Below are 26273 nucleotides of genomic sequence, written 5' to 3'. Positions count from 1 at the left end.
CGTACCCCGACTCCGAAGCAAAAGAGGTGCTATAAGAAAAGGACCGCGTCTCCGTCCTGCGCTAGAGTGAGACTGAAAATTGCCTCCTGTTTATTGTCGCTCTCTGTTTCGCGTCCAGTCTGGTCCTTTTAACTCCTGGGATTTCCATTCGACGTCCGCATGCTGCAGAGCAACAAACAGGATAGAAATAAATGTCGACAAACATTCTGTTTTTTTTAACAGAATTCGCACTCAGGCGCTAACGTGGGATTGACCCAGGCAAACGGATCCTTCAGAGAATCGCACCGATTTCGGGAAGGGGATTGCATGGTGAGGATATTGCAGCAGAGATTTGGAGTGGTGTGTGTGTGTGTGTGTGTGTGTAGACAGGAACCTCCTTGGATCTGGGTGTCTTCAGATCCTCTGGTTGTTTGAATCCTCTGGGTTCACTGTCTGTCTGTCTCTTGGTGCGAGCTCAGCTCCTCCAACGTTACGATCAGAAAAAGCAGGAGGCAACTTGACGTAACGAATGCGCTCCCCGTTCCAGCGTCCGGGCTGTCAGTTGGTGGGAAATGCGAAGGGGAGAGCTGGGCGCCTTGTCAGATCATTGTCAACATCACCCCCACTTTCACCTCCCCACTCACTCCCTGCCTCCACCCCGCCCCCCACCCCCCACACATCTCATCACTTTACCACAAGGATGCTCCAAGTGGCAGTGCCTCGACACTCGGGAGAGCAGGAAGGAGCTTTTCTCATTTGGATGTAAACTGCCTGCTTCTGGACTTGACAACTGACTCTCTCGCTCGGATTAACCAGAGGACTCCTGTCTGAGAGCCAGTGATTGTTTTTCGTCGTTTTCATTTTGCTTCTCCCCAGAAAAAAAATCTTCCCTTCACTTCTGCCGGCGTAGTGTCTGTATGTGTTATACATAACCCCAGACGCTAATTGTGGCCGTTTCTGCTTTGCTGTTAACCTTTTTAAAACTGGACCCTTTTGTTTTGGTAATTGAACCGGAGGTTTGAGGGAAAGTGCAAATGTTTACTTAGAAACTTGAGGTAAGGATGATGCTGCATCGCAAGCCTGGTGCCTGCAAGTTGTTTGTGTGTTTTTTTTTGACCCCATCCAATGTGAAAGCACTTCACACAGCAAACGGAGAGAGCCCTGACTGGAGTGAAATAAAACGCTGCGAGACGGTGCATAGAATGGAAGCACGTTTATATCGGGAATTAGTGGGCACACTTTCGTTAAATTAAAAACAAAACAGCGCAGCTCGTCGGGAAACTTTCGGGATATGGGCGAAATTTTACCAGGTGTCCTCCTTCGCATTGGTCAGCCCGGACAGAATGAGCAACGACAGCGCACTGTCAACGCTTAACGCCAGGCAGAGAGTCCGGCTGGGGCGGGGGTTGGGGGTGGTGGTGGAGTCGGTGAAGGCAGGGCTAAGCAGGCTGGTCTTCGGGGTGCAGGGGGCTTCACTCAGTACGGCTCGGTGAGTGAAGGCGGTAGCAGTGGGCGATGCGGAGAAGGTGCAGGATCAATGCAGCCCTTGCTGAGAAATATCGGAAGCACGCATTTGGTTGCCACGTAGCTGTTGTGGAAGGCTAATCCTTTACTAATGGGGAGGAACCTGCGTGTGTCATGGGTTTTATAAATAAAAAAAATCAAACGGAGACTAGTACTATCACATTTAGAAGGCACCTGGTAGGGAACATGGACAGAAAGGGTTTAGAAGATAATGAATCAAACGCTGGTTGATGGGACTAGATTAATTTAGGATATCTTGTCGGGTTGGACTGGTTGGACCGAAGAGTCTGTTTCTGTGCTGTACAGCTCTATGACTCTGTGAGCACACCTATTTAAGTGGGATTAATGTAGAAAGGTCGGCGCAGACCCAATGGGTCTCTTCTGTGCTGTAAGACTCGCTAGCCAGACCAGTTTGACCCATTTGTACACATATAGTGTGTGGTTGTAATCCAGCGCTTAAACTAGCCTGTCTCCCGACCAAACCACCAGGGCTGGCCATACCGAGGAAAAATCTCAGGCTATACGCTATACTTAGTCAGTCAGGACGCCTTAGCAGTGACAGGGTTAACTGCGTGTGTTCAGGAGCAAATCCCAGCCGCTCCGGCTGTAACAGCCACTGAATTCACCTGTTCTCATTTTGTTTGTTTTTGAAATTTAAACTCAGAAGAAAGGGTTTTTAATATATCCGAACCCATTGGTTATCAATTAATCAGTCGCAAAAAGAAACAAAAAAAAGAGACCCTGTGGGGAGAGAGAGTAGAAAGTGTAAACCTGTTAGACATGAGGTGTGATCTATCAGGCGGAAGGGGATCCCCAGATACTGCTTCCCAGTGGAGACCTGGTTCCTAGTGATGGGGTTCATTAACCACGCATTAGCACACGCTGTTTGTTTGGATCGCTCCGACGCTATTTAACCCCTTCACCCCGGGGAAGGGGCTGTCAACAGCCCTCTAGGGTGTCTCAGCAAGGACTCTGAGCTCCGATCGGGAACGGATGCCACTCTCCCCACCCTCTTTTTATTAACTATCCGCGCAAGCCACATTGCAGTGGACGAGGGAGGGGGAAGACAGCGGGTTCTGTCTGGAGGGAGAGGGGTGGATGGGTGGAGAGAAAAGAAAACAGACCTCCCTCTCACTTCAGCAAGTGTAGACGGGGTAACAGCGCAGCAATCAGAGCCTGTTTACATCGCCAGAGCCATTCTAGACCAGAATGTGCTTACACTTATGTTGGGATGAATGCCCAGCGACAAGACTTGCCTCCCACAGCAATGGGCTAAAGGGGACGGGAACCGCGCTGTGCACCTTTAATAATGCGCCCACGGTACAATACTGCCACATTCCCTCTGCTTCTTCTCCCGGTTTCAGCTGGCACAGATGGATTTGTTCGAACACAGGAACTCCCCCCCTCCCAACAAGATGTGGTTGTATTGTGAGTCAGAGAGTGTGCGATCTCTTTCCACACTGTGAGCTTTCTCACCCCGCCAGTTCTCCACCCCCGCCCCGTTTCCCTTTCTCATTTCGGCTCAGAGCCACCGATCCAGCTCGGGAATGGAGAGTTCCCATCGAGGTAAGTGGCTCTCCCGGTCTGCTATCAGCCTCTCTGCCCGCGCTCCTCGCACAGACATTAACTGGAAAGGTGTCGCGTTATAATCTATCGGTGGCGAGGGAGGCGACAGCGTCCAACAGATCAGTCGCTTCCAATCCCCTGAAGGGAGAGGCCATAAGGGGGAAGCAGTGTGCGCCCATTGTGATGAGCAAGTTAAAATAGCGAGAATCCACCAGCCTCCCCCCTCTCTCTTTCTCTCTCCCAGAGCCGGTGGTTTGGATACCTGTCCCACCGCCTATTCTTCCCCATCAGTCTTGAGCCTAGTCTTGGCAAATGTGTTACCATTAATCGAGGAAGGTTCTGCTGGGCTCACGTTTCCTCACTGCATGGCTCTCACCTTAAATCAGTGGGACAGGCAGAGAAAGCTAAGGCTTCTGTTGCTACCACAGCCCAAGGTAGGTACTAAGCCAGATTGGCGGACAGTATCACAGATTGCACTGAGCTTCTCAATGCGTAAAGAGGATCCAAACAGCCCGTTTCTTTCCGAGGGAAAACTAACTGGGATTCAGCGTCTGGAATGTTGATTCCTATACCACCTTACTATTGCTAATCTGATTTGTATTGCACTTCCGTTAAATCGCGCTAAACATTTCAACAGCTGAATATACCCGATTTAAACACGAAATTTCCCCATAGCATTAATCCACACGACAGTTCAGTTTTTATTTTATATGTAGAATGTTACTAAATCAACGCGTAAATAGCAGGAAGGTACGATTCAGATTAAAGCATTGTCGAGTACACACAGGCAATATTCAAAATTGGCCATTTGTCTCTTGGCGTGTCTCGATTTGGAAAATGGTTGATTTAAACAGTTGTGAAGTGACCAGTCGGTTGCAAAATGCAGAATTGCTCATCTGGTTACTTTGCAAATGTGAATGAGGAATTGTTCTTCTCCAGATCTTGGTTGGCGAAGTTAGTCGGTGTTAATAAGGAAGAGCTCATAGTTTATTGCTGTGCGCAGGTCTTCAATGCGTTATTTGGAATCGTTCAAATCTGCAATGTGCGTGTGTGACAGTGAAAAAAAGGAAAAAAATCACACAGTAATGGCAATTAGATTTGAGTGTTTATCGGATAACCAGGAGAGAAAAGCTGCACTTTAATTAGCGTTAATTACCTAAATAGTTTGAGTTTGTGTGAAGGTGTGGAATTCCTGATTCAAATTAACAAAAAAGACGAGTCCTTTTTTAACAAGAGACAAGAAAACAACACTGGTGTGAAAATAAGTTTATTTCGTGACTGCGTATTTTCGCGTTGCCACTGCTAAATGGAAGACGAATTGCGCCTTTAAATAATTAAAAATTAATCATAAATTCAAAACCTCTTGGGTCTCCTTGGCTGGAAGAGTTACGGGGGAATAGAGAGGATGAACTAACGTAAAGTCGTGGGTGGGGGGGGGGAGTAGAGGGGTGAGTAAATGTGACTTGAAATAAGAGATTGTTAATGTACTTGTGGATATTAAAAGAAAGTGATACCTTGTCGTTTTTATTTAATTTATTTTTCAGATTCAGTGTTGACAACTGTGTGACTCTCTGGTATTCAGCCAGCACTGAAAATACAATTCCGAATGCATTGAATAAGACACAGTGTCGAGCAGCGTTGGAGGGCAGGAACAATTATCACTTCGGGACTTAGAGGGTTATTCTTCGCTTTTTATTTTAACACAAAAAAATCCCAGGAATTTACCACAAGGGGGAGAGCTTGGACAAACCTACTAAGATTGCAATGAAATCATCTCCAGGTCTGTCTCTCTAAAAGGCGATCCTGTTATGTCCAGCGTCTGGGCTGCTGCTGCTATTTCATCGGCGTTTCTTGGGCTAACTGACCTAGGATGAGGTTCCCTGAACCCGTGGGGACTGTAATACTCGCCGCCGCGTTGTGGACCGTGAGCGGCTTGGACCTGGGGCAGAGTCCGTGTACCACCGTGGTCCAGGGCAAACTCTTCGGCTACTTTTCCTCGTCGATGGTCTTTGCTTCCAACTCCTCGGTGTGTTCCTGGATTTTTCAGAACCCGGACCCTCGGAGGTACACGCTCTACATGAAGGTGGCCAAGACCAGCAACGTTTGCGACCGCCACCAGATCCGCACTTACCACTTCGACTCCTTCCTGACCAGTACCCGCACCTACTTGGGCATGGAGAGCTTTGACGAAGTGTTGAAACTGTGCGACCCCTCAGCCCGCTACGCCTTCCTGCAGTCCGCCAAACAATACCTACAGATGAAGCAAATCGCCCAGCCCCGGACCCGGGGCTCCCGGCTCAAAGACAAGGAGTTTTCGGCCGAGTATCTGGTGGTGGGGAACAGGAATCCCAGCAAAGGAGCTTGTCAGATGCTCTGCAAGTGGCTGGAGACTTGCCTGGCCCTCAGCACCAGTTCCCGACCCTGTGGCATCATGCAGACCCCTTGCTCTTGCTCCAGGGGCGAAAGCCTGGGACAGGCCACCGAGATGCTGGGCTTAAACAAGAAGGAGGACATTTGTCTGAAGGACGGAGTGTACTTGGAGCATTGCATGAAGAGCCCGAAGGGGAGCGGCGAGACGGATGCCCGCGGTAAGTGACTTCCCTTGAGGACCCTACCTTCGCTCCAATTTCGGTTCCAGCTCGAAATCTCTTCGTGCTGTTTCCTCAAGACCGATTGCCGAGTTAAGTTTCTGTTGCCTGTAAACGAGAAGTTAATGGATTACCCTGTGTATGTGAGCGTGTGTGATTTCTTTTTTAGTGTGTGCGCGAGTACGGTGGGGAAGTGCGATACGTGATACAGGTCAAGGAGTTTGAAGGTTAAGAAATAGATTTGGGGATTGACAAGCGATCACCTGGGGAAATCTACAATGGGGAAGATTAGTGAGTGAGGTTCTGGGTGATGGAAAACCACATCTTAGAGTCTGTCTTCGGATTGCTGCAAATTTCTGAGGCGATTTCCAGTAACCAAACTAAACCTTTCACTGCTTCCTCACTACATCCTCACTAACATTTTTATTATGACTGTTTTAAAATCTGAGATGATATTTCACTGGAAACAGCTTTCTAATGACTTTCAATATCCAACTTTCCGACTGTTTCCACGTACCTGTTGATTATATTTTTCTTGTAACAATGAAATCGCCAACGCCTGGACTTTTTTTTAGTGGTGGTGGGGTCGAGTGAGGCAGAGGTGTGAAGATAGCGCGCTGTCGCTTTTGAAAGAAACTGGATCTTATGAATTTCGAAATGGAATCCTGTCTCATAATTTCCCTTTGAGATTGGGGTTGCAGACAAAAAAATCAGAGGGAGGTTTCTGGAATACTACAAAAAACAATAATGGCTTTGTAAAGCTGACACATCCCTGTGCATCTTTCGAAATTTGAAAGCCGGATTTCCAGATGTTGCTTGTTCGCAGTCAGTACCTATCCAGGGGGTGACGTGTAGGCCAGCAAGTCGGTATAAATGTGGAACAATACGTTGTATGTTCTGATTCTTACTCATACCCCCCTCCAAAAGAAAAGCCCATTTCATCAGTTCAAGGATACAGCTCTGTAGCACGCTACAACTTTCTAGCAAGGCTGGTTTTAAGCCCTTCACACTTCATAACATGTCCCCTTTTTAACATCTCAATGAGGGCTCGCCTGGTGTTCCTTGGCTGGCACCATAGTCCTGCTCGTGCATGACGGGAGGAACAAACTGAACATTAATCTGTACCACAATAAAAAAAGGAAGTACTGCAGATTTTGCAAACCTAAGACAAAAAATCTCCCCAAATCCCACCCCCCCCCATAGGAAATCCATTTATGGAGGGGGAGATTAAGTTCATGATTCAAGATTGGGAATCATTAAAAATGCGACGAAGCTACTTTTTGAGGCGCAGTAACGGGAGATGGGGTGGGTCACGTATAACGGGGAGGTGGAGGAGGCGGTCTGCGAAACTGAACTAAGTGTTTCGGGTTGAGAGCAAGCGATGGTTTGATAGCAGAGACGATGCTAAGAGTTGTCAATTTTTATTTTGGTGACTGGATGTAGATTGTGCTTGTAATACGTGCAACTATTTAAATCTGGCCTTAGTATGTTTCAATCAAAGTGCATCCCAGCTGTCAACTGTTGACAGTTCTGTGTGGTTAAGGGACAAGGGTGGAGTTTCATGTGTAGAACTGTTTCTTTCGTGTATCTTAAAGTCATTTTGTTTTCTTCCTTAGTATGTTTTGGTAAGCAATGACAACGCGGTTTGTTTTGGAATCATTTGAGAAGGATGACAATAGTGAATGGCCACAAACAGTTTTTTGTTAAAAAAACACAGCCTCGTTGTTAAACCTGATATACTCGCTGTTGTTTCCTGTCATGTTTCTTGTCAAGATAAGACAAGATATATGGCTTCTATAGAACAATAGCGAATTGAGAATACATGACGAGTATCATAGCGACACATTTCGGGCGTTGGTGAGCGGTGAGCGACAATCTCACTTACTGAAAATTGGTTTGTGTCAATACGGGGTTTTGTCGACATTCCCAATGGTTATCAAAGTTGGACAGTTTGACTTGTATCTCTGTCTGCCGTCTTTCATTGCTCGTCACGTCACCACCCGGGCTGCCGCAGACCCTCAATATGTTGCAGGTTCTGTTTTCGCAAAGAGACGGAGAAGTTCACAGCGTTTATTTAATGGGTGCAGGCGCCTCAACGCATGTTAAGAGGTGTCGCCTTAAAGCACTGGCGATTTCAGCGATCGTTTTCTATTGAGGGAGTGGGGATGGGAGGGCGACGCACAAACCAACATTACAGCTATGTTAAACCAGCTCCAGTTGATTGAGATGCGTCGCAATTGTTAGCAGCTTTAAATATAGTATATTTTTGACAAATGGCTCTTATACTGGTTATAGACGAATTGTCTGGCAAAGACAGGCAATGTTGCAAATTAGAGTGAATATATCAGGATCTCTGTTCTGGAATAGACTTTCTAAATGGTGATACCATTTGGACTAAATGGATATCACAAAGAGCTACTGTAAGGGTGGACGTCAAAGTGAAGCTATAATTAGGGATGAAGAAAATGAAAAAGCCAGCAGTGAGTGCTGCATCATGGACTGAATGTATCTGAGAATTTTGTTCATGCTTTTGGACAATCAGACTCTTGCTGTAGCCTGGTGATAAGCACAGGAAGCCTATGGAATCAGTGAGATCATTCATCTACCAGTCATTTGATGTAATGTGTCCAAGTCATTTCATAATTTGCTTTATATATTTAACAAACTAACCAGAGGGGGGAAATCGTAACCAGGAGTCCTGAGTTCAAGACCCTCCTGTTTGAGACATGTGTAATAACATCTCTGAACAGGCTGATTAGAAAAATAATTGTTAAAAAGTATTTGAAACACAGGGGCAGACACGTAGTGCAAGGTATTAATCTACCAACATTCTACCATATGGACCATTTGGACTCAGACTGATGAACATGATTCTCCCCTGGGCTGTTTCTGATCTCATCAAGACTACTGTGACAATGGGGGATTGCCTCAGTGTGCACCTGCTTAGTCAGGAATTGCTATGGAGAATCATTGGTACAAAGCCAGCAAGACAGAAAAGATCAGAGCTTACTTTATACCTTCATGGATGTGCATAACATGGTATCTTACGTTTTCAAGTTTTGCAAATGTGACATGATTTATTTTGGTCAATCAGCTAACTTGTCAGATTTTCTGTGATGGATGCTACCCATCAGCTCTGAAAATTGCACCTCATAATTACATCTAGAAGTGTCCCCCTCCAAACATTACTGTCTGAAATATTGCAGTTTCCAACTTCAGCCTTTACACAAAATTAAATATCTTGTGAGAATTTCATCAATTATGAATTTAATGCTATTATTCAGACTGGGTGGACACAGTTAACCGAATTAATTTTCTTGTTCTATGTGTGAATTTATTGTTGATTTGCAATTATAAATTTTAAAAAAATGTGGGTGAAAGAGATCAGTGCCGTTGGCAATACTTGAGTGCATATCAGCTGCATCAAGTCATCTGCTGCAACAAATCAGCTGTTCTACTGTTCCAGGGTCTAGTTCCAGATGGTAAGATCTATGATCTAGTCACCTGGTTGCTGAATGAAATGTTAAGCTGTATGGTGATGCAAAGTCATAACATAAAAACCATAGCAGGATGGACTTTTGGGAAAGTCTCTGATATGTTTATATCAATACCAAATAAAAATTGATGACATGTTATATTATGAAGAATCCTTCTCACATGATTTCAGTTCATAATTGGAAGCAAAATTGTGTAAACTTGAAGAATCAAGGGATAGAAATCACAGGGAAAGTAAAATTGTTCAGGAAGATCAACCATGATTTTATTGCATGACAGATAGTTTTGAGGAGTAATATGACTTGTTCCTATGTTATCTGTATGCTCATCTATTGCTTATGTTGTTATGTAGAATGAGATGTTTTGGATATTTCACAAGAGTGAGTCAATGCTTCAATTTCACCAACATCAGTGAAATATTTCATTTTATCACTAGGGTTTGTAATTTATTCCAAAACGACTTGCCCACGTTCTAGGATTCCTACCCATACAACTCATCTTCCCACGACTTTTGAGACATTTCATTAAAGCCTTCCATTTTGATCACCTGTCTTCCTCTTAGATGCTTTGGTTAATTGCCAAGTTTTAACTGGCAAAATTCCTGTGAAGATTTTCCTAAATATTCAACTATCTTAAAGGGACCACATAAATGAAGCTAAATCAAATTGTTTCCTTGGCTGTTGAATGATCTTTATTAACAGGATCCATTTGTAGTGAGAGGCTGTAGATTGACAATGACATCTGACATTCAGTTCAAAAATCCACAGCAAATGAGTTTAGAATATTTGAATATTATGTTCCTTACTGGTGTCTACCTTATGCCAAAATGTATCAATGGGCTTTACAGAATGTTTTTGGAACAACAATTGTGTTTTAAAGTGGGAGGATAAGTCAATAAAACTACAAATGTTAAATATGAGATCCTAATTTTAATGAAGGGATTCAAGCATTAAATTAGTTTGCGTTTCAGTAAGTTTAAATGCGAATTTATTTTTCTTAAGTTTTAAGTGAGTTGTACCTATGGTATGTGGGTGGAATGTGTTTAATCATGTTAATTTGTATTTGACATTGTGCTGCACTTGTCAGAATAAGCCATAATGGTATAAAATGAAATTCTAATCTCCCCTCTCCTTTCATATGTCTCATTTTTGTGATCATAACATATTGAAAGAAATCCTTTTGATTTCTCTGCTCCAGCATTGTGCAATGTACCATTCTTCAGTTGTCAGCCGCTCTAGCTAGTGATCCCTTCAGGAATGTATATGTGTGGGTATTTGGAAGCACAGTGCCAGGGCCCGCTCTGCTGGTCTCCATGGTTGAGCAGCCTAGTGACTTTCAATATCTAATAATGAATGACTATCTGAGTGATGTACTGCAAGATGCTTGATTTGTGTGGACATATCTCAGCGTGACTGAGCTATCAAGTGAGCCGGGATTTTGTTTTGTTTAGAAACAATTTCACCTTATACCACAATGCACCATATTTGTGTTGATATACTGTATATCAGTGGAAGCATCCCATTCAGTGTGAAAAGAATACAATAGAATATTTAATAAGAATTTTATTTGTCCGTTCAATCCAACCGTAAAAAAGTTTTCAGAGATATTGTATACATCAAGCCAAAGTATATCTGTTTTGAGAAAGGAAAGAATTTCCATTTTGTGTATTAAAGATCATCAATAAACATAGATATGCCACAGTGTGTCCCAAAACCAAGACCCCTCCAACTGGTTTACTTAATGTGCTTTATTCCCAACTTCAAAAGAGTAACAACAAGAAGAATAAAACTTATAATGTAAGACCATTGAATATATGAAATGTCTCAAGGTACTTCATCAGGAAGTAGTGAAACATGCTGAACTGGAAACAAGATATTTGTTGGGGTCAAGAAAACCAGATGAGTGTTGACACTTTCAAAAGTTACATGACAGTGGTGTGAAATTAGGATCAAGGTGGCTGAACATTTTATGCAAAACTGAGAGACAGCAAGATAGAGGACTCAGAAAAGGAACTTGGATGTTCCAAGACAATAGAATGACAGTGTTAACTGCCATATTTGGAGAGATGGAACATAAGAATAGGGGATGGAAATGATGGTTGAATGGTTTTGCAAGACAGGATGCACGCAGCAGAGTTTTGTGCAATCAGTTCTTATTGAGGGAAAGAAGACTTAATAAGTGTTAACAAGAATTAGAGTTGAACTAATCATGGTGAGTACAAGGAATATTGTGGTGCATAGGGATGAAATGAGGACCACGAGGTGAACATAAGTGATCTCTGTGATGAAGATAAGGATTTCAATTTCATGTCTGAATTAAACAGGATTGCAAGAGAATGTATGCTTTCGATGTTTTTGAGAGAACTATAGTCGGGAACTGTAGTGATGACAAAAGAACAGAGTTTATTGGTTTGAGAGAAATGGCCGAGAGCTTGAGCAGGAAACCAGCAGCAAGTAAATGAAAGTTGATGTGATGCCTGCAGATAATTTCTCGTGACAGCATGTAAATTGAAAATAAGAATAGTTATTTATTACTGTCTAAACCACTGTCCTTTTGGCTGTTTGACTAAAATTGTCAATTAACCCAAATGAACATCAGTTTTATTGCATAGTTATTCAATGCCATTCTCCAAGTACCCTACTGGTACCCAAAGGGGCATAATGTTAGCTCATTACAAAAACAGGAATTGTTAGTGAGACTCAGCAGGTTGTGCAGCATCTAGGGTGGGAAAGCAGAGTTGATATTTAGGTCCAGTGACAGTTCTTCAGAATTATTTTTAATGTAGTTCATTAACCTAAAGTGGCGAGAGGTGTTCGGTCTTAGAGGTGTTTAACCTAGTGTATTATCTAGCCCAACATTACTCATTATCTGTCAAATGCCTTGGAAAGGTGAATATTGTGTATTCAAACTAAATTTAGCAAATACTGTGGATTTTTTTGATACTTATTGGTATTTCCTGTTCTTATTACTTTTTTTGAATTGATGTATTGTTGGTTAGATGCAAAATAACTGCTGAAGATTTCCATTGTAATTGTTGTGATTTTGAACATCTGCTAAAAGTTCATAGGATATTACCAGTGTTATTATTTGGGAGCTCACATTCTGAACCAGAGGTAAATGGGCTTCTGGTTTTAAATGCTATTAATGTCTTTTATGTATTAAGAAAGGATCAGGAAGTCATTTGGAACAGTGAGCTAAAGACAGCCTTTCTCAGAAGTCAGGTTGCTTAACCTAAATGACTAGGCAAGCCAAATGATGAGATAATTACTGAGATGTGAACTTGGTGGAACTTTTAAAATCTACCAAAACATGTTGCCAGAGGCCAGGAGCAGTTTGAATTAAGAAGAAAAGATCCATGTCAGTTGAAGAGCAGAATATTTTTGTGGACTCGGAGGCAATCAGAGCCGGAAATAAAATAACAGACTCAAAGTGGTCAGACTCAAAAAAAAGTAACAGCCATTTCAGTATGAAATTTTAAAATGAATTCAGGAGTGATACTTTACTGGGTTGAATGTCTGGAAAGGATATTGCGGGGGAAAAAAAGAATATTTTATTTACTGTTTCTGATGAGAACTTGCTAAATTGTATTTTTTCCTTCCCTTTTGCATAATAAGTTTATGTTCTTTTAGTAAAAGTACATTGACATTCTCTTGTGATGTTCGGTGTCTGAACTGCATGGTAACTGAATTGCAAAAAATGATCAATCAAGCCCAGTTTTCCTCTTGCAACTGATTTGTTCAATATGGAACATCAACTTAGCGGATAACACACTGAAACATGGGAAGATTTTTGGAAACTGCAAAACCATTGCCCGAACTAAATTTTGGCTTATCCTTAACTAAGGTTATGACAGCTGCTCAGGAAAACAACTCCCAACAATATTCCCATTGAAAATTTCCTCGGTGCTACCTGAACAATATGCTCTAACTGCAGTTTTAAAAGTCTACCACCTTTTCCAGTGTAACATTTCTATTTCCTGAATACCATGTATGATGTTTCTTTGAATTAGTGACAAGTTACTGAAAATTTAGCACTGAAGGCACCAATTGTAACTCATTTTCCCTCTGGAGCTAGTTCCACATCAGAACCTCTACTCTAATCTGAATTTCATACACTTTTAACTATTTGCCTTGTGAATCGAATAATTGACTCAATTTAAGGACTTAATTGACTGCAAAGTGGTTTGGAGTATCCCAAAGTGGAGAAAGATGCTACACAAGAATAAGCACTCATTTTTAGTGGCCACTTTTTCAGCGCATCCTCATTTCTAGCAATCTTTTGCATGAACAATCTTTTCCCCAATTTTCACCTTGATGCTTTTATAAAAAGCATAACCTTTATTGCCCTTTCGCTGCTTAATCTGATGAGCGAATGTAATTTCATGTTATTTACTGACTCAGAGCTTCTATGCAACTTGTGAAAGTCACAGTTTCTTCTCCAGTCAACAATATTTTACTTCAACTCTTTCAATATAAATATTTCAGTTCATCCTTCTAACATTATAATTATTAGTAATATTTTGTTAATGCTAACAAGACAACTATTGAATCTCTCTAAAAATTGAAAGAACTGAGGATGCTGTAAATCAGAAACAAAAACATAAATTGTAGGCAAAGCTCAACAGTTCTTCCAGCATCTGTGCAGAGGAAAAAAATTAATATTTTGAGACTTGTATGACTTCTTTTGAAGTTAGATTGGACTTTAAACAGCAATACTGTTTCGATCTTCACAGATATTGACAGATCTGTGGCATGTTCCCAGCTCTCTCTATTTCTACTTAATAAATTGTCCACACTTGGGAATTTCGAACGAGAATTGCTTTAAAATGCCAAACTCCTCCTTTTGACTCTGCTTTTTAAATTTGAAGACTTTGACTATCATCTATTCTTATTGTCTCCTAATACTTAATATTAGCTGTCTGGGGACCACAGCCATGTCATTGAGATCAGAACAACCTGCAGTCAACTGAAGACAGCAACAGAATCAAATCGGTTGGCAGGGCATTTTCCTATTTAGAAATACATTTGTTCTGAGGAAAATTTAGCATCTTTAGCAACACAGCAAGAGGGTAAATTAATTCGTTCAGATAAGCAAACATTTTGCAGCTCTAAGTTACAGAAGGTTTTCTGTATTGAGCAACCTTATAGTCCCATATAGACCTAAAAGGTGTTGGATAAAGCTAGATCGGAATACAGAGACAGGCAGCTTTAAAAGAATAAGGTTAGTCAGCATTTGCTTTGCACATTCATTTTTTTTTCCATTTCAAGTTGCAAATTGCAAATACTGTTAGTTCTTCTTGTTGTACAACAGATAAAGTCAATCCTTAGCGTACTATTGAATAATATAGACCAAACTGTCTGTTTCAATCCCTTGACTATACTCAGTTTGCACTTCTGAGGCACTGCTACAGTTGGCTCAGTCATTATTGGGCTAGATAACATTTGCTGTGTCTGATAGCTCAGAGTGTGGGATGATTAGATGAAAATACATAGTTCCAAATTTTAATATTGTGCACTGTTGACAAGCTTCCTGTGCTGTTTGGATAATCTTTACAGGATGGCTGCTTGGATAAGACTCGCAAAATGTTACCAGGGTGGCACAATGGCTCAGTGGTTAGCACTGCTGCCTCACAGTGCCGGGGACCTGGGGTTGATTCCACCCTCGGGCGACTGTCTGTGTGGAGCTTGCACGTTCTCGCTGTGTCTGTGTGGGTCTCCTCTGGGTTTTCTGGTTTCCTCCAAAGATGTGCAGGCTGGGTGGACTGGCCATGCTAAATTGCCCGTAGTGTTCAGCGGTGTGTAGATTAGGTGGGTTATGTGCGATGGGTCTGGGTGAGATACTCTGAGGGTTGGTGTGGACTTGTTGGGCCTGTTTCCATACTGTCGGGGTTCTATGAGCTATGATTACATGTAAGTAAGAAGAGAAGTGGCAATATTATGAAGGAAACTCAGTTTTAAAAAAATGTGTTTAAAAGAATACATTTTCACTTGGCATCAGTTTATTTTACAGCAGAACAATTTGTTTCGACAGGACGTAAGAACTTCAAGCATGTATTAGTCTGAGTGCCTAACTAGATCCTTATGCGTTGGCTCTGAGTGTCTGTGAGTTACAAACTGATTCATCTGAAGGGTCTTAATTTCCTTTATTATTATTGAGACAGATCCCATTTGAGATATGTAAGCAATGAACCATAGGAAGAGCCAATGGTATTGGATGGTAGAGTTGGGAGGGCTGGGACATTTCGTTAAGAATAAATCTGTGTCGATTCTTGTTATTGTTACAAAATCTCAGTGACATAGATATCTCCAATGGATATGTTCTGTTTAAATCAGGAAAGTGGAGTGGTACAATGATCATTGTATGTCTAACGCTGTGTTACAAATGAATTGAATTTGAAATAAAACTAGACGGTGCGCAAAAACAAATCGATCAGTATTCGATAGATAAAAGACAATGCTGGCTGTTTCAAATGGGCTCTTCATCAGAACTGGCATTGTCAAGCTAGGGAAGTTGACTTGTTGGATATAAAAATGACTAGATGAGACATAACCAAGAAGCAGAAGAGAAAACAGCAGACATAAATGAAGATTTCAAATCAATAAACAGCAATAACTAACTGACCAGATTTTGAAGAGTTGGACAGATGCAAAAAGCTACATGGACACTGACTTGGAGTGATAGCATTGTTACTGTTATTTGGAAGCGATGTCAAAGCATAATCCAACAATGGGAGTTCCAGCCCTCCCAACTCTACCATCTCTGGAGCTCAGTCAAGTGACTAGTTATATAAGTGGAATCTGAATGAAGGAGTAATAAATACAGTTCATGATTAGAAAATTAAATCGTGGAAAATTGTTGACATTGTTTGGGGGAATGTATACCAGGTGCTGGGAGTTTTAAAAGTTTTCACACACACTAAAATTAACCTATGAATTAGCAGCTTTTAGCAATAAATGTTTAATATATGCTTACAAAGTTCTGTGTGAACAATTGTTGAATTGTGGATTAACATTTGTCAATATAACACACAGCAGAATTAAATATGAGCACCTGAAGTAATTGATGTACACGTTTTCACCACAAAAGGGTCTACATTTATTCTTATCGGGGAGCTAATAGCATAATGGTATTGTCACTGGACGCATAATTATGAGACCCGAGCTAATGTTCAAATGATGTGGATTCAAATCCCACCAGAGCAGCTGGTGAAATCTGTATTTGGGAAAAATCCCCAATAAAAAACTAGCTGATGCTGACCATTGCTGATTGGTTATGGAACAATCTGGTTCATTGATGCTATTTAGAGAGGGACACCTTTGCTCAGTCTGGCCACATATGACTCCACACCAATAGTGATGCAGTTGACTCTTAACTATTCTCTGGAATGATCTAAAGAGTCAATCCATTCAGGGCATGCAATGCTAGCCTTGCAAACAACATTCACATCCCATATAAGAATTAAAAAGGAATGAAATTCTGACCTACTAATATAGGGTAATATACTTTTTATCATATCTTCAAGTAAATGGACTAAGGTGCAACTATCAAGAAATATCATTACATTAAAGTCCGTGAATTAAGTTGAAAATACATGGAAAGTTTGCGGTCGATGTTCATTTGGACACTGACTTGGAGTGATATCATTGTTACTGTTATTTGGAAGCGATGTCAAAGCATAATTCAACAACGTAACTTGACTTCTGGCAACTGAAACCTTTATAATAAATTTACAAAGTCACAGGGCAACCCACATTCCATTTCTCCATCCATCATTTTGAATACAGCAGTGTGCAGTCAGCAGCTTGTGTGCTATTGTTGTAACCAGTACACTGCTGACACACCTTACACAATAAATTGTGAGTGTTATTTTATCATGTGTCTTAGAATTGGTTTACTAGAATTAGAATTGGTTATGATTTTCAATGCATGGTTTTAAAGAGATTCATTAGCAGCTTTGAAAAGAGTTTGGTATAAATACATGGAAAGAGAACATGTGCAGGGCTATGAAGAAAGAATTACTTCAAAATGAATATGTCTTTCAGGGACCTGGCATGGGAATAATGGACCAAATGGCCTCCTTCTCTATGAAGTGATACTTCTATTCTGTGGCTTCACGAACCTGTCAACTGTAAAGTTGACAAGATCAGGATTGGGCTATTTAAGTTTACTCCAGTTTCATTGTAACACCCTGGCTGATTGTCTGGGTTCAATAGAAAAAGCAGTCTAAGGAATTAAAATTAAAACCATATTTCAGATCAAAACCTGCTTCAGATGCTTCTGGATAGGAAAAAGTTCAGGGTGTATTTTCCTGACTTAAAATGAATTAAGTTGTGCTGCCTTAAATTTTCTGGTTTATTAATTTCAGAAGAAAGGGCTGATCTGTTTTCAGTTTTGTTTGCAGGCCTAGCAACGGGGGAATTGTGTCATTTGTGTTTGCCAAAATACTTCTAAATGAGTTATTAATTTCAGACACAGACAAACCCAACAGATACTAGCTTAGCCTCAGAAATCCAAGCGTATAGCATGTAACATTAAGAGTATGCACACGAACCTGTTATTTATATCACAACAAAGATGCATAGTCAAGCAGGGAAACATCTGGCATTGGTTCCATAGATTGTGGGAGACCAGAGCAAAGGACAAAGAACCTTACCAAGTTTTGTCTGATAGCTCTGGCATGTCAATACATTCTTACCTTCTTGGATGAGGTAGCAGGGCTGTGGAGTGCCATGTCGAACAAAACAATCAGTATCTGCTGCATATACATAGGTGCTTTCACTCTATCGCACAAGTCATGTATGCATCGATCCACTGGCTCAGTGAGAGGAGCATGATGTACCTTAATTGCCCTCTAGGTACCCCAAACCAGAACACAGAAGCTGCCATTTTTCATCAATTAGGAAGAATAGAGATATGCAAGCACCCAGAAATTCTCATCTCAGGATACTCCACATGTGCCCCACCTTATTACCTTCCCTCTGCCAGGGACCCAAATATCTACATATCTCCTCTTATCTACACAGGCTGAGCAGATTGCATCTGTGTAGGAGAACCTCAGCAGATTGGAGTCTTCTAGGCCCCAGGCTGTCTAAGATTGCCTGCTTGTTCATAAGTTCATCAGATACAGGGGCAGAATTAGGCCTTTTGGCCCATTAAAATCTGGTCTGCCATTTAACTATGGCTGATATGCTCCTCACTCCCATTTTTCTGCTTTCTCCCCATACCCCTTCAACCCGTCACCAATTAAAAATCTGTCTAACTCCTCATTAAATTTACTCACTGTCCCAGCTTCCTCCGTACTTCGGGGCAGCAAATTCCACAGAATCATAAGTTTTTGGGAGAAGTAGTTTCTCCTCAATTCTGTTTTGAATTTTCGACCCCTTACCTAAGACTATGACCTCTCATCCCAGAATGCCCCACAAGAGGAAGCATCCGCTCTGTATTTATTTTATCTATACCTTTTATCATCTTGAATACCTCAATTTGATCTCCCCTCATTTTTCTAAATTCCAGACAGTGTGGGCCTAAACTATTCAATCTCTCTTCATATGACAAACCCTTCATCTATGGGATCAATTTAGTGAACCTCCTCTGAACTGCCTCCAAAGCCATTACATCTCTTCTCAAATAAGGGGACCAAGACTGTGCCCAATATTGCAGGTGCGGTCTCATTGATGCCTTATACATTTGCAACAATACTTCTTTACCTTTATATTCTATTCCTTTAGCTATAAAAGCCAACATTCCATTCACTTTCTTTATTATCTGCTGTACCTGCATGCTAGTTTTCTGTGACTCATGAACTCCCTCTGCACCGGAGCACCCCAAAGTCTCTCCTCTTTTCAATAATAGGTAGTCTTCCCATTTTTCCAACCACAATGCACGACCTCACACTTATCCATGTTAAACTTTATCTGCCATATTTTGGTCCACTCTCCTATCCTATCTATACCCATTCAAAAGGTTCTTATTTCCTGATCGTAATTTACCATCCCATGTATTTTTGTGTTGTCAGCAAATGTGGCTATAGAGCTTTCCATCTCTGTATCCAAGTTGTTAATTAGATTGTAAACAGCTGGGGTCCAAGGACCGAACCCTATGACACCCCATTAGTTATTTTTTTGTCATCCAGAAAAATAAATATCCCGACTCTTTGTCTTCTGTCCATCAGCCAGTCACCTATCCAAGCTAATAAATTATTGCTAATCCCATATGATCCAACCTTGTGTCCCTTGAGGCTTGGTGGTAAAGCAAGGCTTCCTCAAGCTCAGCTGTTGCACCAAGGTGGCACCAAGATGTAATGGTAGGAAAGGAAAGATTGAAGAGCACTGAAGTTATATTGGATGCTAAGGGGCCAACCTTCTAGAGAAAATTAAAGTTAACACAAATGCAGCATTTTGTGCAACAGCCCTGTGGTCTTGTTCAAAGTATTAAGGCTTGTGTCCTTGTTAACTGCTTCACAGTGCTCAAGAAGCTTTTGGATGATTATTTGGATGGAAACAGTGTGGTATGGGGAAAAGCAGGACATTGATACTAAGTAATGATGCTTATTTGAAGACCTTTTGCTGGCATGATGAGCTGAATGGCCTCCTCCTGTGCCATAACTATTCTGTAATTCTGTAACTATCTTGAGGAACAATGATCACACCAGATTCCACTGCTGTTGTTTTGGAGGAACCTAATTCACTGGAAAGTGAGAATGGTAGTTGGGGTTTCAACGTCGGTTTATACAGTTTAGACCTTCTACATAACAATGATAATTGAAGGCCCTTTGTACACATGTTTGAGTTAAATAATCTCAATTGGATGTAATCCTGTAGGACTCTATACTGATGCCCTGGCGAGAAAACCGAACAGGAGGTTATTGGTCCAAAGGGATCAAATGCACTTAGGATTTGTGCCAAGCAAAGCAGAATACTATTTTAAAGTTACAATCCCCCAGGCATTCCCTCAAAGCCAGGAATGCCTGTGCCCATGATTGATTCATTGTTCCAAATTTACAGGTATGTTAATACAACGTCAGCATTGGCTCCATCAGCATTTCTTGCTTGAGGAGTTGGGGGCTGGCCAATCACTTCCTACGCTAAGTTTTTAGCCTGTCATTGAGCTAGACCATGCTGAGTGTAACAAACAATTACAAATCTGGAGATATGTACGATGACTACAGGACTCCTCCTCCTAAGTAGTCTAGTCAATAGAAGCACTTCTTCAGAAGGCCAGCTATTGGTTTAATAATAGCCACAGTGGTTGCATGGGTAGTATTATAACGCTGCTTGGCATCAGTCTGATAGTCTTACACTGGTGTCATTCACCATGTTGTCACCAACAAACTCGTCATGCAGGATGCAACACCCATGCAATCTGTTTGCAAAACAAAAACTTCATGATCGCTCCATGGATAACAGATACACACTTGCAGGATTTGCTGCCTGATGTCATAATGCTGTACATTGAGGGTTTATAATCCCTTCATGTTCAGGAATCTGGCTGAATGATGCCATGGAGCTTTGAGTGCCACATGCAGTCAGTCAAACATCCCTTGCAGCTTAGGGCCCTCGGTAGCGGATGTAACTCCAATTGCTACTTGGGTTTTCTGAGCTTATGGTGAATTGGGCACAAACAGTATCAATTTCCCACAATAGAGCATCAATGGAGTCATGAGTGCACTTTGTGGATTTCCAACTGGAGCATGCAATGTAAGTATACAATTGAGGTTTGATAGCAGACAGTGTTGAGGAAGTTGAATGTTACTATAATCATCAGCATCACAGGCATAGCTCTTCCTCTCAAGCCATACGGCTGCCAACCTGTCTGTAGAAGGTGACAAATATAGGTGATGGTATCCCTACCCATGTAAATATGTCTCTAGCACTACTTTTCACTCATTTGCGGTGCCTCTGTACAGCCTTTCTTAGTAGACTGCTTACCATTGCTGAGATCCTGTTTCCCCACTTTAGGCAATGCTGGCTCATCCACACCTGCACACCCCCGACCCTCCTGACCTTCTTATCTCTGGCTCTTCTGGCACTGTTTACCTCTTTTGTTCTTCCTCTTCTTTCTTATCTCTCTTCTTAGTAAAGATAGTAGGGCGGCTAACTTAAGTTGGTCAAACATCTGGCATAGAAGTACTGATTTGTGAACAAATGTCCGGAATTAGATGAGATCTTTTTATAGTCCTTTTGGGTGTTTATCAGGCTGTCCTTGTCAAAGCCTGCCCTTACAGCTACCATGCTGTCAATCACCCTCATGACCCATGATTTTTTATTACCTTCCTGATGTTACTATATTCAAGGTATTTGTACATTGCATGCATGTTGAATTGGTCACCTTCATTATCTCATCTGATACGGCCTTACATCCTTCAAATGTACATGCAGTTTCATCCTTAAGTTACATGCTCACAGGTCTATGAATACTGCTGCCTGGCTGATTGTGGAATATTCTGATCTCTCCACTACCCATTGCTAGTGATACTTATAGTCTTTTCTTGTCAAAGATTAACAATTGACAGAACATGGTTGGGATGCCAGTTTTTAGAATTGTAAGAGTTTATCTACCCATATTCCACAGTTAGTGCTTCACTTCAGTGCAAAGCCTTTAACCCAGCATGCTGAAAGCAGTATTTTTCAGTGACTTGTTTTGATTCTCTCAGTTGGGTATGTTTGTTCTATGGAGGAACATATGCCAACAGGTGTGGGATTTCAACTATTTAATCCCAACACTGATTTCGAAAAAGATGGTAGTTGCTAATTTTTTTTAAAGTCATCCAACCCCACTTTCCCCTCTCTAGAGCATACTTCAACTCTGTGATTGTAGATAGCATTCCCCATCAATTTTCCTGCTCTTCCCCCAGCCCCACTTCCATCCAGATTTCTATGCCCAGTCTGAGCATTACATTATCCCAAGTTCAGTTCAATTGCTTATTCTCCCTCTCCACTGGGCCAAATTATTTCAATAGTATTCCCCAATGGTAATATGCAGCCTCCACTCTTCCCTATTCCTTTATCACTGTGATTTTCCCTTCTGTATTCCAGTTTCCTCCCTCCATTTAAAAACAAATAGCAAGTGATGTTGCTGGCTTAGTTGACATTTAGTGTCTACTCCCGGCAGCCCGAATTTGTTGGTCTGCCCATCCAGTGGTTGAATATAGCTGACTGGTTTCTTTGAACATTTTGAAGACAGTTCAGGTTCAACAGTAGCAAGTATATACATGTCAAATTGTATTCCAGTGGCATTTAGTGCTATCAATCTCTCACCAGGTTTGATTTTGGAGAAGGGTAGACAGTCAGCAGTGCTTTAAGAAATGTGTCATCAGCCAAACATAGACTTTCATCAGGTTTTGGGAATCTGCATGCTGTTTTAAGCATGTGGAGTGGGTGTGTGACTAGTTGCGATGTAATGTGGTCCTGGCTATTGGTAGTTGTGTCTGTCTAATCTCTTGGACTCCTATAAGAAAAGAAAGGGAGGTTTTATTGAAACAAGAGTTCTCAGAAAAAACTAGCTTAGCTTACTGCGACAGCACTTTAATCTTACCACCCAGTGTGTAGAAATACTATCACTTTTAGCTTCCCCTCCAAGTCATGCACCTGAATTTGAGTTATAGAGCGTTCTTGCCTTATCACGGGGTTAAAATCTTAAAATTCCTCTATTAACAAAGTTGCAGGAGTGCCGAACATACTGCAAATTGTTTAACAGGAAGACCTATCACAATTAGCATTACATTAGCAATAGGAATGAGCCATGGGTAATAAAAGCTGACCTTGCTGGTGACTCCCACATTCTGATTATTAACTGCAGTAGATTGTGCGGAGTAATAAGTCCTTCTTATTATGGGCATAAGTGAGCCCCCATAGTGGGTAAGTTAATTCCCACCATTCCAAATCTCCTTTAAAAATCAGATCTGCAAAGATTACTTTTTAAAATGAAACATCATTCTTTGTGCTTTGATGTTAAATGATGAGGAGGCACTCATTATTACTGAGGTTGTGAGGCATTAATGAGCATTTATCAAGAGCAGAGAAATTGTCAGCTTTTAAACTTCCATTTCACTCACTAGCTTGTCATCTTTGAGTTTCAGCTTTGGCAGACATTGATTGCTTTACAGGTAATTTGTACATGAGTTCTCAGTGATCACTAGTGGGTAAAGTTGTTCCATTGCCTCAGTCACAAGCTGCACCCTTGAACTGGATGCATAAAAATGCCTGAGGATTATTGCTGCAATCCCGTTACGTTTCCTCTCCCTGCTTAGGAAGCTCTCTAGATGTCTGCTGAGGATAAACATTTGAACTTCAGGTCAAAGAGACTGATTATTTGCTGATCTGTGTCACAATAATGCAGATTAATGTTGCTGTACAAAATGATTTAATAGATCTGGAGTTAAATTTGCTGTTAGTTTTATAATGAAAAGCAAGCATGTAATTTTGATAATTTTGCGATACAGCATAAGTAATAAATCACATTTTCAACTTGAAAGGACAGAATATCATATTGATGAAACTTATGTCCAATTACAATCACCTTATTGCAAAGAAAAATATTAAGTGACGTGTTTATATTAGGGATAAGATCACTGAGTGTACCAAAACAGATGATGAGCTAAAAAGTGCATGGTGTTTGGAGGGTGATGGAGCCGGACGAAGTTGCAAAGGCAGGAGGATGAAAGATATTTGAGATGTGGGGACAGGAAAGAAGTTAAAAACAACAGTAATGTATTGAAAATGGCATAGTGCGTTTTATCCACTTGAGGCAATCATGGAAACAGCACAAGGGCTCTATTGGGAACAGAATAATAAAGAAAGACTCCATGATTACGATCTCAAGCAGTTTTAATGTTAATATCTCCGACTGAATATATAGCTGTTTCCATCTCACTACCATCACAATAAGAATAAGGAGTGTGAAACTAAGTGCTTGAAGAAACAGGAAATGTGTATAGGCTTTTACGGGTTGAGGCAATAATTGGGCTAGAAAGACAGAAAGAAAGAACAAAGGAGCGCAAAGGATTTCTTCCTGGGGTCCTGGCCAATATTTATCTTTCAGCTAGTACCACTAAAACTGATTTACTGATTATTATCACATTATATAGTTTGTGAAATCTTGTACGCAAACTACCTGTCGCATTATGACACTTTGAAAAAAGTGCTTAATTCGTTGTAAAGTGCTGTGAGGTGCCCTGTGATCTTGAAAGATACAACAATAAATACATTTTTAAATATGTTTATCTGAAATCATATACTGTGCTGGAGAATCAAAGTCAGAAGTCACACAACACCAAGTTATAGTCCAACAAGTTTATTTGAGATTGTAAGCTTTCGGAGCATAGCCTGTTTGTCAGGTGAAGTGACTTCATCTGTTGAAGGAGCTATGCTTCAAAAGTTTGTGATTTCAAATAACCCTGTAGGACTATAACCTGGTATCGTGTGACTTCTGACTTTGTCCACCCCAGTCCAACACCAGCACCTCCACCTCAGGAGAATCAAATAACTGCTTCAGTTTAGGTTAAAGGAAAGCAAAATTTTATGTTTGAGATGTTCACTAACACAACCAAAGATGCCACCAGAAAGCTTTGAAAATGATTCATGCAGAATTATAGATTTTAGATGACTTTAGATGACAGCAGCAGTACAACTAATTGAGCTGGTTGGGTCCTAAAGGAAATAGCTGCTCGACTGGATCTGTGGCAGGTGGTGAGGGAGCCAGTGAGAGGGCAAAACATATTTGACCTTTTCCTTACCAATCTGCCAGCTGCAGATGTATCTGCCCATAACAGTATCAATAAGAGCAAACACCCCATAGTCCGTGTGGAGACAAAGCCCCGCCTTCACATTGAGAACAACCTTCATCGTGTTGTGTGGCACTATCACTGTGCTAAATGGATCAGGTTTTGAACAGATCTAGCAACTCAAGGCTGGGCATTTATGTGGCACAATGGGTCATCAACAGCAGCAGAATTGTACTCCTGCACAATCTGTAACGTCATGGCCTGTCATATCACCCACTCAACCATTACTATCAAACCAGGGGATCAACCCTTGTTCAATGTAGAATGCAGGACGACAGGCCAGGAGCAGCACCAGGCATACCTGAAGATGAGGTATCAACCTAGTGAAGCCACCCAACAGGACTACTTGCATCCCAAACAATGTAAGCAGCAAGTAATAGAGCTAAGGGATCCCACAACCAATGGATCAGATTTAAGCTCTGCTGTCCTGTCACATCAGTTGTGAATGGTGGCAGACAATTAAACAACTCACTGGAAGAAGAGGCTCCACAAATATCCCCATCCTCAATGATGGAAGAGCCCAGCACATCAGTGCAAAAGATAAGGCTGAAGCTTTCGCAGCAATCTTCAGGCAGAAGTGCTGAGTGGATGATCCATCTTGGCTTCCTCCATTGATCCCCAGCGTTACAGATACCAGTCTTCAGCCAATTTGAACGACTCCACATGATATCAAGAAACGATTGGAAGCACTGCATACTGCAAAGGCTACAGGCCCTGACAACATTCCCGCAATTGTACTGAAAACTTGTGCTCCAGAACTTGCTGCACCCTGAGCCAAGCTGTTCCACTTCAGTTACAACACTGACATCTACCTGAAAATGTGGAAAATTGCCTAAGTATGTCCTGTACATAAAAATCAGGACAAATCCAACCCAGCCAATTACTGCTCCATCAGTCTACTCTCAGTCATCAGTAAAGTGATGGAACGTGACATCGACTCAGAGACATCCACCAGGGCCACTCAGTTCCTGACTTCATTACAGCCATGGTTTAAACATGGATAAAAGAGCTGAATTCCAGCGGTGAGGTGAGAGTGACAGCCCTTGACATCAAGGCTGCATTTGACCAAGTGTGGTATCAAGGTGCCCCAGCAAAACTGTAATCAATAGGTACTTGGGGCAAATTCTCCAGTGGTTGGAGTCATACCTGACACACAGGAAGATGGTTATGTTTGTTGGAGATCAGTCATTGCAGCTCCAGGTCATCTCTGCAGGAATTCCTCAGATTAGTGCCCTGGGCCCAACTATCTTCAGCTGCTTCATCAATGGTTGCTCCTTTATCATAAAGTCAGAAGTTGGGGTGTTCACCAATGATTGCACAATGTTCAGCACCATTCACAA

General features: G+C 41.5%; 1 protein-coding gene across 14 annotated transcripts in view; it reads left to right on the top strand.

The window, feature by feature from the left end:
- The first annotated feature begins 231 nt into the window (after positions 1-231).
- Positions 232-26273, top strand: part of adgrb1a (adhesion G protein-coupled receptor B1a) — a 572033-nt gene continuing 545991 nt past the window's right edge. For 11 of the 14 annotated variants that reach the window (XM_059646190.1, XM_059646188.1, XM_048528824.2 and 8 more), the window contains exons 1-2: positions 692-1034; positions 4614-5657. In XM_059646190.1, the coding sequence (XP_059502173.1) occupies positions 4940-5657 (718 nt within the window). In that variant the 5' untranslated portion in view covers positions 692-1034; positions 4614-4939. Of the gene's footprint in view, positions 310-691; positions 1035-2771; positions 3070-3257; positions 3504-4613; positions 5658-26273 lie in introns of those variants that run through there. The other 3 variants (XM_048528814.2, XM_048528813.2, XM_048528810.2) reach the window with 3 other exon arrangements.

The sequence above is a fragment of the Stegostoma tigrinum genome, chromosome 5, assembly GCF_030684315.1.
Source record: "Stegostoma tigrinum isolate sSteTig4 chromosome 5, sSteTig4.hap1, whole genome shotgun sequence".
Lineage (NCBI taxonomy): Eukaryota > Metazoa > Chordata > Chondrichthyes > Orectolobiformes > Stegostomatidae > Stegostoma > Stegostoma tigrinum.
This window is presented reverse-complemented; position numbering and strand designations above follow the sequence as displayed.